Source organism: Schistocerca nitens, chromosome 2, assembly GCF_023898315.1.
Source record: "Schistocerca nitens isolate TAMUIC-IGC-003100 chromosome 2, iqSchNite1.1, whole genome shotgun sequence".
NCBI lineage: Eukaryota > Metazoa > Arthropoda > Insecta > Orthoptera > Acrididae > Schistocerca > Schistocerca nitens.
This window is the reverse complement of record NC_064615.1, coordinates 889500648-889515859: the sequence shown is the minus strand read 5'-3', so window position 1 is coordinate 889515859 and position 15212 is coordinate 889500648. Positions and strand designations below refer to the sequence as shown.

General features: G+C 44.0%; 1 protein-coding gene across 1 annotated transcript in view; it reads left to right on the top strand.

Moving 5' to 3' along the window:
- The first annotated feature begins 298 nt into the window (after positions 1–298).
- The window catches only part of LOC126237200 (ATP-dependent RNA helicase DDX54), a 132841-nt gene continuing 117927 nt past the window's right edge, over positions 299–15212 (top strand). Inside the window, exon 1 of the mRNA XM_049947080.1 lies at positions 299–446. Coding sequence (XP_049803037.1) covers positions 415–446 — 32 coding nt within the window. The 5' untranslated portion in view covers positions 299–414. The remainder of the gene's footprint in view (positions 447–15212) is intronic.

Below are 15212 nucleotides of genomic sequence, written 5' to 3'. Positions count from 1 at the left end.
CCAGGCTTCCGTACTTCATGAATGAAGTACTTCATTTGAACGCTTCACGGCAAAGAGTGAAATGAAGGAAGTAGTTCACGGGAATGGACGAGTTCGACCCATCTCTAAGCTGAAGGCAAGATTACAAAAGCTGCGGCCAACAGGTGACGACGTCACTTATATCAACAGTGCTGCTTACAGGTCACCGGGCATCGCTGTCACGCTTTCGGCCTTTCTGATGACGCCATGAAGTGCTTCCTTGGGGTCCGGCAGACGCACGTGGTCCACGAGCCGCTTAATGTCTGTGACAATTAACATCCTTGGTTACAATGAATGTTGTTCGAACTTCTTTGACTTTGTAGTACGACGTATAAACAAAACAAAATAACACATGTTGCTTGCGTTGCTATTATGTTGCAGTGATCGCGGGTGTGGATGAGTAAAGAAGAAATTCGTGGATTTGAAAAGTGAGTTATAGTGCTCCGGTAACCTGTACGTTTTAGTTTTGAGAGTGCATTTATTGTACACCAAAACGAGCCTGATGTAACGTTACATTGTTTAGTAATTTGGATAGCATTTTGTTGGATTGTTTGTATTTTTATGTCGTTATGATGGTCGATAAATGACGTTGCCAGCGGAAACATTTTTTTTTACTTATTTGTTTGTTTACAAGTGTTTGTATGCAGTAGCAGGTCAGAAAAACATCCCAATTACACCCTGAAGACTACCCATATTTTTTATCTTGTGTAGTTTACTTTGAGCCAAGATAAATTAATTTACACTCCAAAATCTTGTAGTAGCAGATACTGACTAGGATTTGTCGTTATGCTTACTAGCATTTATTGTGAAGGTATATGCCCCGCAGCACTGGGACTTACTGTTTACTCTCTGAACTGATGCCGTGTGTGTACATGTTTGGTTCGACTTTTGCATCCATTATCTTCGATAAGTCAGTTTCTGCCTTGTTGTCAAATAGTAGATTGAGACGATACTTCTTGGGGTTCGGATCTGTTTCACTGTTTAGCTTTGAAGCTATTGAGCCTGCCAAGTTCGGGTCGACAGAAGCGTCCGATCCCACGCGTCGGCTTTGACCCGTGACGTAAGGGTGTTGTCGTGTGTGACGTCATGACGGCGCGGAGTTTGGTTTGAGTGTGGCTGTCTCCAGTTCTGTTTTATCTTATTTTATTTACTTTTCTGATCTGTTCGTTCTATCTCGTGAGATTTTTTTTTTTAACTTAAAAACACTTATTACTTATTTTAATTATCTGTTTCCTCCAATTTCTGTTTTAGTTTATTATATGTATCTTTCTGATCTGTTCGTTCTATCCCGTGAGATTTTTTTTTTTTTTTTAAAGACAAAAAACACTAATCAGCTACTGAAGCATCTTTATCTTCTATGGGTTGCAGGGGTAACGACCCCTGGGGAGGTGGGTGGGTATTCATGCATGGCTGTCTTCACTTACACGTTGTAGCTACGCAAGGCGTCTAAATTTGTTTATACTTCGTTTGCCCTCCACCCAAAACACCCCATTTCCCGCGCTTGTCCCGTTAGTGTCATTAGGCTTCTTGTGGAAAGTGTGTGTGTTTGTTTTTGTTTCCGCCATATTTGTGACGTCATGGGTCTAAGCGGGATCGGACGCTACCGTATTTCCCCAAGTTCTTGTGCTATATACGTAACTTCGTTACCACACAAACGCTTTCGTTTCTTCTCAGGTATTGTGATATTTTGAAATCAGTAATAGATCAGTGACGATGCAGCAAACACAGAGCAAGATGTGTCTCCATTTTGTGAAGGGAATGTAGTCAAATTAAATCAGGTGATGCTGAGGGAATTAGATAAGGAAATGAGACACTTGAAGTAGTAGATGAGTTTTACTATTTGGGCAGCAAAGTAACTGATGATGGTCGAAGTAGAGAGGATATAAAATGTAGACTGGCTAGGGAAAGGAAAGCATTTCTGAAGAAGAGAATCTGTTAACATCGAGTATAGATTTGTGTGTCAGGAAGTCCTTTTTGAAAGTACTTGTATGGAGTGTAACCGTGTATGGAAGTGAAACATGGACGATAAATAGTTTAGACAAGAAGAGAATAAAGCTTTTGAAATGTGGTGCTACAGAAGAATGCTGAAGATTAGATGGTTAGATGACATAACTATCGAGGAGGTACCGAATAGAATTGAGAGAAAAGGAATTTGTGGCACAACATGACTGGAAGAAGGGATCAATTGGTAGGATACATTCTGAGGCACCAAGGGATCACCAATTTAGTAATGCAAGGAAACGTGAAGGGTAAAAATCGTAGAGGGAGACCAAGGGATGAATAGACTAAGCAGATTCAGAAAGATATAGGCTGCAGTAGTTTCTCGGAGATGAAGCAGCTTGCACGGGATAGAATACCATGGAGAGCTGCATCAAATCAGTCCCTGGGCTGAAGACCACAATGACAAAAACTCTGTAATGTTACTAATCAATAATGAGATACAAATTATAAATTTCGTATTAAAAATTTAAGCTTTCGTTTGATTGCAGACTGTTGGGGCAAGCGGACATAGATGCCAAAAAGTGTTCAGTAAGCACCGTTAACACACACCGCATCGCTCACGTTTTTACAAAGTTAACTTCCATATGGCTTGAATCCCATTAGGAGAAATGGTTTAAGTGATGCTCCTTGACACCTCCTTTTGTTTTGGTTTTACTTGTCTTGAAGGCCATAAACTGGAAGGTCAGCAAGTTAGAGGAAGGGGCAAGTAATATCTGTTTTTCTTTCCAACATGTCTCTTACTCGTTGTTTAGGCCTAAGAGGAAGTAAACCAAATGTGGTAGCCCTGCAGGGATATTGTGAAAATACATATTTCTATAGTGTTCTACCACAGGGAACTTATATTTCACATATATTTAATCAAATTAGTTGTATTATTGCACGCATTTTGTTTGTTGATTAAAAACCAGGGCAATTGTGTGTCTCAAATGATTTTTTCAGGACATCACGCCATTTATGTGCAAACTAGGACTGTCCCAACAAAACTGATAAATCTGGTCAACCTGCATATATTCCATTGAATTTGTGGATAAGGCTTCTCTTAATTGTTTCTGACAGTTCCAGGATATTACTGCTCCTTGAGATTTAAACAGATATCCAGTTGTCAATTTTCTGTCCTCAGAAAGCCCATTTTGCTTTACAGTTACCCATTATCGTGAGGTCCTCTGCTTTAGAGAGCAGTAGTTTCATATTCTTAGTACCTTTCAGATGTCTAAAGATACTTTTGACTACCTGCTTGTGAAATAACACTGGATTATTACAAAAAGAGGCTGACAATTCCTGCTGACTTAGCTAGGTTTGGAGTTATTCCTTATTGAACGTACATGAATATTTCTGTTGCTTCATGATAAGGTATGTTCTTCACAGCTTCTTTCTTGTTCTGTTTTTGGACTCATATCATGAGTGATCACAAAAGTCCAGTGGTGTCGATTAAGGGTTACACACTTATATGTTGAATCTGTTAGGAATGCGCTCCACAAAGTATATCTGTCTAGCCACAACCAACCTTATTTGTTGCTAGTAATTTGCATTTATAAACAGATAGTAGCTTTACCAAGAATTCTCAGCTTGAATTTTTCTCGTTGTTTGTTTTCGAATACAGCTTTCTCTGTTGGAGTGTTAATGAAAATCAGCATATCATCCATATAAACAACTACTGTTAGTATCACTGGAACTTGCTTTTGTATAGGCACGTGAGTCAGCTCTTGATCTTATGAAGTTTATATTCAAGAGTGTAGGGCTACTGTCTAATTTCAATTTCCAGAACTGGCCACCGCGCTTTAACCTGTATAATGCCTTTTTTTTATCTTGTAACTAGATCTATTTCGGGATCTTTTACAAAGATCGCTAAATGTAAGTTGTCTTGCAAGAAAGCTGTGGCAACATCTAGATGATCAGTGTTAAGACCATGTTTAACAAACCTAGAAAATAAATACCTAAAAATCAGTACATATGTTTCATTGTAGTCCAGGTCTTGTTTGTGAACACATCCTTTTCTTACTAGGTGTGCTTTATAATGTACAATGTAGCCTTTTGGTTCTTCCTTTGTTTTGAAGATCCATACAGCATTTATTGGTTTTTTGTCTGAAGGTAAACTGGCTGGTTCCCATGTGTGTTTCTCTTTCTGCACTTTTCTTGTATTACTCATTGCCAGTTTTCTGAATTTTCTGATATCATTGCTTTTTCAGTGAGAAAGATTGAGATTTAGACTTAAGCTTGACAGATCATGAAACTATGCAGCTTCTTTGGGTTTGAAATTCTTTCTATTGACTCCTGTTACTGTGATTGTTCATTATCATTATTTGCATTTTCTGAACTTGATTCCTCATTTCAGCTAGTACTTTTTGAACCACTGCTTGTTGTGATAGTTTCAGGTTCAGAATCAATTTCTTCTAGTTCATTATTTCATTCTGCTTCTGTTACATGAACAGAACAGACATTCCACTTGGTTCCTATGTCTCAGTTACTTTTTTATAGCTACTGTTTAGAAGTACCTTCATTAAAAATAACGTCTCTCATATTTATGATTCTTTGGCTATTTGGTTCAATAACCCTGGTGTACCCTACCAAGATATGATCAGTACTCTTTCTGTTCCAATTTCGTTGGCTGGCTCCTGGAACGTAAACATAGGTCTTACTAACCAATAATCTCACTTGTTTTCCTTGTCAGTTCAACACCATTCAACATGACCCACACAGATTTCTTTCACACTTGCATTCAGTGATACAGATAAGAGATGAAAACTACCAGTTTGCAGAAGTGTATGACAACTGTGAAGGAAGTTATAGATCTGCCAAGCTACGAAATTTTATGAAATTTATATGTGTCTTTTTAACATAAATTACTATAATTTTGGTTCTAATGCATATTCAGCAGTGATATGTATATCATTGAAAAGCTAATGAATAGAGCTTTACATTGAATTGCAACAAAGGTGGTTCCTAAGAATTTTCACATGCTAGCTGATTGATGTTTGACTTTCAATATGTCGGAACATACAATCCACAATATAAAAATATTGTATTGCTCCAGTACATTACTATAAACATGGTAAATATCAAGATGCTACACCAAAGACAACAGATCCAAAAAATTATTACACTTAAAAAAGTTCAGTAAGCAATTATGCAGCCAGTTTCACAGTCCTTCGTATCATATTTCGCTAAATGCTATTATTTCTAGATAATCACTTGGGGGTCAAGGCATTTCTGTTAATTATTACTTTTATTATTAATTGTTGTTATGAATATTGTTCCTGAACTGTTTGTCTTGTGTTCCATTTTACATCCTCGCCAGATGAATGCCATACAAGCCGAAATTTGTGTAAAATTTCTTGCAACTAGCTATGATCTTGAGATGATTGTTAGACCCAATTCGGAAACATGCTGGAACTGACCCTTGAATGGCACAGTCAGATGGTTGCTTAAAAGGAAAATTTCATGCAGGAGTGTGAGAAATATATAGAGAGACTGATGGGCTGGGCAGTGCTTACCTTAGCTCAGTACAGCCTACGTCACACAAAACTGAAGAACTGATTAAGGTCACACAGTGATTAGCACACTGTATCCACATTCAGGTGGACGACGTTTCAAACTGGCCGACCTGATTTAGATTTTCCATGATTTCCCTAAATCCCTTCAGGCAAAAGGTGGGATGGTTCCTTTGAAAGGGCATGGCTGGTTTCCTTCCGTAATCAGAGCTTGTGCTCCATCCCTGATGACCTTGTTGTCGATGGGACGTTAAATTCAAATCTCTTTCTCTTCCTGCTCCTCCTCCTCCCCCTAAACTAACAAAATAAATAAATAAAACCTAGATGTTAGAAACTTGCTCCTACATTAGAGAGGAGGCAGTGATGAAAGGAAAAGTGGATGCAGGTCGCTCAGAACTGTGGTTATGAGGTGACAAGAAGAAGTTAAGCAAAGATGGAGTAAAGGGTGTCAAAAAGAAGTTGAACATAGCACATCATATGTATGCCAACTTGCAAGCAAAGAAGATAGATTGAGTAGTAAAGAGGTATATGAGCAGTGAATAAGGTGAATTATACTAAGTAAGAAGAGAAATATAATATAATAAAAAGAATATAATAAAAAGTTAAAGAGATGTTTAAAAGGAGTAAAGGGCCAAAGGAGAGACCAAAGCCAAAGTTAAAATAGGTTGAGTCCATGATGTATTGGAGTGCAAGTTCCATCTGTGCAGTTTTGAGGGACTGGTGTTGAGTGGAAGAATCCAAATGACTTGTATGGTGTAGCAGGTGCCTAGTACTCTAGAATTAAGCTGGAGGGCATGCTGCACCACTGGGTATTTGACACTCTCCAGGCAGGCAGTTTATCTGTGTCCATTCGTGCTCTCAGCCAGTCTGGTGGTTGCCGTATCAATGTAGAAGGCTCTGCAGCGAACACATGTCAGCTGACAAATGCAGTATGTTGTTTCACATGTGGCCCTGCCTTGGTGGTTGTACATTTTATCGTTGGTGATCGTGGAGTAAGTGGTTTGGGGGGAGGGGTGCATGGGGCAGGTTTTGCAGCAGGGTCAGTTACAGGGGTAGGGGAGGTTGGTATGTGAATGTTCAGGGATTTTACAAGGATGTTGTGGAGGGTAGGAGGACGATGAAAGGCCACTGTAGGTGGTGTGGGGAGGATGTTGTGGAAGCATGATCTCATTTCAGGGCTCCACTTGATAAAACTGTAGCCCTGGTGGAGTAATCTGTTGAGGCATTCAAGGCCAGAATAATGTTGGGTAACAAATAGGGTGCTTCTGTGTTGCCTGGAGGTAGGAATAGTGTTGTTGGAAGGGAAGAAATGGACTACTTGGGAGATAGCATCATTTGGCCTCGAAAGCCTCAACAGATTACTACACCAGGGCTATGACTTTTTCAAGTAGAGTTCTGAAATTAGCTCATCCCTCCACAGTATCCTCCTCACACCGCCCAGAGGGCTTTTCATCGTCCTAACCTCCACGTCATCTTTGTCAAACCCTTTGACATTACCAAACTACCTTCCCATACCTTAAAGTTTGTACCCATATAACCAACCCTGCTGCTAAATCTGTCCCATTCATCTGCTCACAACAACCTACTCCACCCCCCATCATTGGCAAAACGTACATCATTCAAGACAGGGCCACAAGTGAAACAACATTTTTCATTTATCAGCTGACATGTTTTCACTGCATGGCCTTCTATATTGGTTCGACAACTGTCATACTGGCTGAGTGCATGAATGAGCACAGCACCCATGGGATGCCCAATATCCAGTGGTGGAGCATGTCCTCTAGCATAATTCTAAAGATCTAGGTGCCTGCTACACCATACTAGCCATTTGGATGCACTCACCCACCACCAGTTCCTCAGAACTGCGCAGATAGGAACTTGCACTCCAACGCAACGTTGTATCCTGCCAACCTGCTGTACTCAACCTACGTTAAACTCAGGTCCAGTCTCAGCTTCGGTGCTTTACTCATGCATTTATTTTTACACATAATTTTTTTTACTTTGCTAAGTTTTATTTATTTTTTCATTAGTTTTGTATGGCTGTCGGCTATACTGTTTTAAGGTAAGTATTGGCCAGCCTATCAATCTCTTTTTATGTTTTTCACAGAGCAATATTTGGCATTCTTGTCAAGTTTGATTATTGCGTACTCAAACAAATGTCGAGAACAGCAGCTAATTGCAGTCATTATTATTATTATTATTATTATTATTATTATTATTACGAGTAATTGATGAACGTTTCTTACTGTGAACAGCCAATCAGAGATACTTTTATTTCAGCCAGTCATTATTAATTAGTTTCATGAAAGTGGCTTGTTTACTTAAACTGCAGAGTATGTGTTCCGTGAAGTAGTATATAGAAATAGATTGTAAAAAGTGAATTACAAGTCGAGATTGCATTGTTACAACCCATAAGGAGGGTAATTTCCAAAATTATTTGTGAATGACATGTACTGAGCACACGAATGTCATGGCATCAGACACTGATTTTGTTTAAATCTTTGACAACAAAAATGACAAAAAGATGTACCATAGAAACAGTCAGTTATCTGATTAACCTTACTTGTGATCCAGATCTTCATCGTCGACAATTCCGCAGTTTGTGTATGCAGCTGGGAGCAATCCTGTTTTGACATAGACAAGGTACACTCTAGCTGTGTTGTTTACCAAGCTTGACACACATCTCCCCATGACTATCCACACAATTCCTAAAATCATGATCTGGGAATAAATGAAGTGTAAACCACTTTTCACAGTATACAGTCTCAGAATTTCCTCAGACTAGGCAAAAGTAGTGAAAGTTGACACTGCACTGGCTTCACTCATCTCTAGAATGCTGCTGACAAGGTTCACCACTGTGACATTCTGTAGTCGACAAAGCTGTAAACAAACTTGATATCTTGTGCCATGACAGATGCGTGTTCGCTAGTGATCCTGGAAATTACCAAGAAGGTCATGCAGAGTGTCCAGTGGATGGTAAACAAGTGTCCTGAAACATCGATTGGCAGAAAAATTTGCGGCAAATGTAGTAACAAAGTATCACAAAACTCATCAACCTCTTCAGGTGTAACCTGAGCTCTGCCAGGCACTTCCACAGAAGATGTTAGTGAAGATCAAATAGCATCTGATGTGGCACTGGAGTCTTTAAACACACTGTACAATCACATTAGCGTGAGCACCTGTCAAAAGCTTGAATAACCACCTTTTGCAGTGCAGATTACGGCGAGACGTTTAGGAAGTGTGTCAGTGAGATTCTGGGAGGTACCAACGGGGGTGTGGAGCCATGCTGACTCCAGTGCTGTGGCCTGCTGCACTATGTTTTTTGTTTGAGGATCCATGAAGCAAACAGCCCGATTAAGGTGGTCCCATAAATTCTCTATTAGGTTTAAATCGGGTGAATTTCGTGCACAGGGAGTATGGTAAACTCATTTTGGCACTCTTTGAACTATGCATGTACACTTGAGCTGTGTGTGGCATTTCATTGTCCTCTTGGGTAGGTTCCATCAGCTGAGGGTAAGTGCACTGCATGTAAGGGTAGTCATGGTCCCCAAGGATAGATACTTGTGTTGGCCTCTTGTTTCTTCTATAATGACAAGATCACCCAGGCAATGCCACGAAAATGGCCCCCAGGCCATGACACTCCCTCCCTCAAAATGGGCCCTTCCCACGGTTGTTGCAGGGTGTTTGCCGAGTGTCCGATGAAGTGTAAAATGTGAGTCATCTGAAAAGGCCACCTGTTGCTGCTAAGTGGATGTCCAGTTGCGGTGTTGGCATGCAAATTCCTTGTGATTAACAGTAATTCGCATGAACTAGGTTGCATGAACCAGGTGTCTGCAGCAAAGGCCCATATGCAGCAGTGTTCTCGGAATGGTCGTTGAGGTGTCACTGTATGTAGCACCTTGGTTCATCTAGGCGCTCATTTGCTCAACAGTTGCACATCGATTCACCCCTGTCACCTACGGCTCGTGGTGCACCACAGTTGCCTCAATACTGGGTTTGGATAGTGCCTTTTTGCCATGTGTTGTATACTTTAACCACAGCAGTACATGAACAGTTAACAAACTTAGCCATTTCGGAAGTGCTTCCACCCTTGGCCCAGAATCCAATAATCATGCCCAAATTGCACGATTTCCGAATTATAACAGCTACCCTGTTTTCTGTGTCCCCCCAGACACTTTTTGTATACCCTCCATTGCTAGTGCTGTCACCTATTGTGTGTGAGCGGTTATTGCACGTCAGCATCGAATGTAGGTGGTGGACACATTAATGTGACTGGGCCATGGAGTAGCTGCTAACTCTACAGAGCAAGAGCCAACTCATTTCCCAACTTATTTGTTAAGGAAACTACAATAAACCACCAACCATAACACACTCTTCAAAACAATAATGATCCCTTCTGTGGATCAAGCAAAAAACAACTAATTCCTCCAATAAGAGTTCCCTTCAACCCGATACCCATACAACTGTTCCATGTCGAATTCGTTTAGCAGCTGAGAGCTAGCGTGACATGACGGAAGTGACATATTGTAATCGTTGTGGAAGAGAGGATGGTCGAGGTGGCACGCCGCAGAACCGGCTGACCTTCTCCACACTCAGCAAGTCGAGAACTACCCACTGAGCATCCAGGCGCCGGCTTATCTAGCCCAGGGTGGAAGGATATTTCCGGGACTATTTGCACACGCGTGACTGCCAGGTAATAGTTTGTTGCGCCCTCTTCCTCTGCTGTCGGCTGATGCCCTCTGATGGACAGTGGCCACATCTACGTTTTTGTTGTCAACTGTGGTACTTGCTGGTAAACACTCTTGCATTCATCAGCCTTCGCAGCTGGTCCGGCAACCCGCATTGCTGATCTGCCTGTGGTGTTTCCGCTGCAGTAGGCGTCTGTGGTGACTGCAGCAGTAGCCTTCAATGTTGTTTTTGTTGTCACTATTGATTTGAAGACAGGTTTGATGCAGCTCTCCATGCTGCTCTGTCCTGTGAAAGCCACTTCGTTTCTGAATAACTACTGCAACCTACCTCCTTTCATCCTTTTGAACATGTTTACTGTATTCATCTCTGGGCCTCGCTCTACAGATTTTGAACCCCCCCCCCCCCCACACACACACACACACACACACACACACACACACACACACACACACAAACACAACTTCCCTCTCCCGCTGCGGGTCTGGGGGCAAGAATAGGCCTGAGGTATTCCTGCCTGTCGTAAGAGCCGACTAAAAGGAGTTTCATATGTTTTGACCTTTATGTGATGGTCCCCTGTAAGGTTTGACCTCCATTCTTCAAAACTTTCCCGAAGAGCGAGCCAATTGGGGAAGGGCGCCTTACATGGTGCATTGTGCATTGAGATCTTTAGTGCACTTTCTCGTCGTCGGATTGCAGTCCCACCCATTCTCCATCTCTTGGGTGCGGACATCTTCCTGGGTGTGTTTTCCACCACGCACTATGCAGTGTCGCTTTCTGCATCGACAATGACCATGGACATATTTCCACGTGATATTGAGCACAATAGCCAGTCCATTGTGGTGGGACAGCCACGTAACCTGTTGTCTGTAGCCCCCTGACCACACAGGGATGGCTCTGCTGATGCATGTGCCAAAGGGTAGATGCCCATCCCCCTGGGGCATCGGGACTCCCGGCAATGGCCTTTGCTGCAGCTGGGTGGTGCCCATGAGGAGGGCCCTCGGTTGGAGTCGGTGGCATCAGGGCCTGTGACACGTGATGAAGCATAGTCCATCATCTCTTGCTGGTGGTGAAACACCAGCAGTCTCTACGTGTTCACGAGCTCAATTCAAATCATTCCCTTCCCTGGCCACACCATGGGAGGAATGTCAGGCTAAGGATGGCGGCTGATCTTATTCACCCTGGTACCCTGTGTGTTCGAGAGCTGATGGGGAATCTTTCATGACGATGAAGCCTCAGTTTTTTGTTGAGCATTCAGAGGACAAGTTTGGGGAGGTGGGGGGCTTTTACAAAATGAGATTTAGGTCGGTCTTGATCAAAACAGCATCCTCTGCCCTGTCATGGGCGTTACTCGCTTGTGACAAGCTGGGGGATGTATCTGTAACCGTCACACACCTTAACAGCTTAAATATGGTCCATGGTATCATATTTCACAGGGACCTTCTTTTGCAGTCTGACGATGAGCTGTGCTCCATTTTAGAGCGGTGAGGTGTACATTTTGTCCGGCGTGTTCACTGGGGTCCGAGGGATAATCAGGTTGCCACTGGTGCCTTCATCTCGGCCTTCAAGGGTGATGATACATTGCCTGAGAATGTCAAGGTGGTGGTCTACCGCTGTGATGTGAAGACCTATATCCCTCCCCTGATGCGGTGCTGTAACTGCTGGAGGTTCGGCTATATGTCTTTCCACTGTACTTCCAGCATCACATGTCGAGCTTGTGGATGCCCATCACATCCCAATACTCCATGTGCCGCGCCTCCCATCTGTGTCAACTGCGGAGAGCACCATTCGCCTTGCTTGCCAGACTGCAGGATCCTCCAGAAAGAAGGGAAAATCATGGGTACAAGACCCTGGACCAACTGACCTACACTGAGGCTAAGAGAAAATCTGAACGCCTGCATCCTGTGCGTATGACGCCGCCTTATGCCACCGTTACAACAGTTCTGGCACCATCATCTCTGTCAACCCCATTCACCTCTCAGAGATGGAAGACTACACCTGCCCCCTTGATGGGGGGGGGGGGGGGCATTTCCCTCCCTATTGCTCCTGCAGCACCTACTTCGGGAGCAACCCCCCCTACCATCGGGGACGTCTGTCTTCACTTCTAAGCCGGAGAAGCGTAAGTCGTCTTCGGCTTCTCTCACTAGGAAGGGGTCCCTTGGGTCACTCCCTTCCCAGGTTTCTGCTAGTGGGAAAGATGACACCCGCCAGTGGCTAAAGAGCGCAAAAACAGCTGGTCATAGGGCTTCACGCTCATCCTCAGTCCCAGAGACTGAGTCAGTGAAGTCCTCCCAGCCAGGGAAACCCAAGGAGCAGCGAGAGAAACCCAAAAAGAAAATCCCTAATACCAGGGAAATTGTGGTGGCACCCACACTATGGCTACCTACAAGCTCTGCGTTAGAGGATGGGTTGGAGATTTTGGCGTCTGCTAAGGACCTAGATTTCTCCAGACCCTCAGACATAATGGATGTAGACTGTTCAGGCAATAAGTCGGTGGCAGCAGTCGACTCTGAGGCGTAAACTACCTCATTGAATGTTCCATGCCTTCCCAGTCTCATGATGACTTCATCCTCCAGCAGAATTGTGGCGGTTTTTTCCACCACCTGGCTGAGCTACGGCAACTGTTAAGCTTCACACAGCTTCAGATAGCAGGTGTAACTGCTATCTGCTTTACCCTCCAGAAAACCTGGTTACTGGCAATGCGGACTCCTGCCCTCCGCGGCTATAAGGGATATTACAGGAACCGTAGCGACTATAATCGAGTGTCAGGTGGAGTATACGTTTATGTCCTAAACGCAGTCTGTAGTGGACCTGTGCCCCTTCAGACCCCTCTTGAAGCTGTGGCTGTCAGAATAAGGACGATTCAGGAAATAACTGTCTGCAATGTATATCTTCCTCCAGATGGTGCACTACCCCTGAATGTATTAGCTGCACTAATTGATCAGCTCCCTAAACCTTTCCTACTTTTGGGAGATTTTAACGCCCATAACCCCTCGTGGGGCTGCACTGTGCTTACTGGCAGAGGCAGAGATGTCGAAACTTTACTGTCTCAGTTCGACCTCTGTGCCTCTTAAATACTGGGACTGCCACACATTTCACTGTGACTCATGGTAGTTACTCAGCTACTGATGTATTAGTTTGTAGCCCAGGACTTCTCCCATCTATCCACTGGAGAGTACATGATGACCTGTGTGGTAGTGACCACTTTCCCATCTTTTTGTCACTGCCCCAGCATCAGGCCCACGGACGCCTACCCAGATGGGCTTTAAACAAGACGGACTGGGAAACTTTAACGTCTGCTGTCACCTTTGAATCTCCCCCACACGGTAACATCGATGTGATGGTTGAGCAGATGACTACAACAATTATTCCTGCAGCAGAAAATGTGACCCCTCACTCTTTAGGGTGCCCGAGGCGTAAGGCATTCCCTTGGTGGTCACCGGAAGTTGCTAAAGCAATTAAGGAGCATCGGCGAGCTCTACAGCGGCATAAGCAGCACCCTTCCCTGGACCACTCATAACCTTTAATCGGTTCCGTGCCTGCATTCACCAACTTATCAAACAACGGAAGCAGGAGTGTTGGGAGAGATATGTCACCTTCCCAAGTCTGGAGAAATATCAAACGTCTTTTCAGGTACCAGACCCCAACAGGTGTTACTGACGCAAACATGATTGCTGAGCACTTTGCTCGAGCCTGTCCGACGGAGAATTACCCCCAGTCTTTTGCACTCTCAAACGGCGGCTGGAAGGGAACGTCCTCTCATTCACTACATGCGGCAGTGAATCCTATAACGCCCCATTTACAGAGTGGGAGTTCCTCAGTGCCCTTGCACATTGCCCCAACACAGCTCCTGAGCCAGATTGGATCCACAGCCAGATGATTAAATGTCTCTCATCTGACTACAAGCAACATCTCCCCCGCCATCTTCAAGTGGATCAGGTGCGATTCGCAATGGCGGGAGAGCACCATCATTCCGGTGCTCAAACCCGGTAAAAACCCTCTTGATGTGGATAGCTATCAGCCCATCAGCCTCACCAACATTCTTTGTAAGGTGCTGGAATGTATGATATGTCGTCAGTTGGCTTGGGTCCTTGAGCCACGTGGCCTACTGGCTCCATGTCAGGGCGGCTTCCACCAGGGTCACTCTACCACTGATAATCTTGTGTCCCTTGAGTCTGCCATCCGAACAGCCTTTACCAGGTGGCAAGACCTGGTTGCTGTCTTTTCTTACTTACGTAACGCCTACAACACGACCTGGCGACATCATATCCTTGCCACATTCTAGGAGCGTGGTCTCCGGGACCTGCTCCCAATTTTTAAACAAAACTTCCTGTCGCTCCTACTTTCCTTGTCCAAGTTGGTGCCTCCCATAGTTCCATCCATATCCAGGAGAATGGTGTCCTGCAGGGCTCTGTATTGAGTGTCTCTCTGTTTTTAGTGGCCATTAACGATCTAGCAGCAGCTGTCAGGCCCTCTGTCACACCTTCTCTGTATGTAGACGACTTCTGCATTTCGTACTGGTGCTCCAGTACTGTTGTTGCTGAGCTTCGCCTACAGGGAGCCATCCACAAGGCGCAGTCATGGGCTTTAGCCCACGGCTTCCAGTTTTCAGCCGCGAAGTCGTGTGTCATGCAGTTCTGTCGGCATTGTAACGTTCATCCGGACCCAGAACTTTACCTTCATGACTATGTATTCACTGTAGTGGAGACATACCAATTCTTAGGACTGGTTTTCGACGCTCGACTGACTTGGCTTCCTCATCTTCGTCAGCTTAAGGAGAAGTGCTGGCAGCACCTCAATGCCCTGCGTTGCCTGAGCAACACCAATTGGGGTGCAGATCGCTCTACGCTGCTGTGGCTCTACAGAGCCCTTGTCCAATCCTGAATTGATTATGGGAGTGTGGTTTATGGAGGCTGGGGTCCCTCCATTGCAGATCAGATGTGCACAACTGCTCGCCAGTTACGCAGCTCACATTCGCAGTTCTCCTGAGCATACGAATTACCGTCTCCTTTTACTACC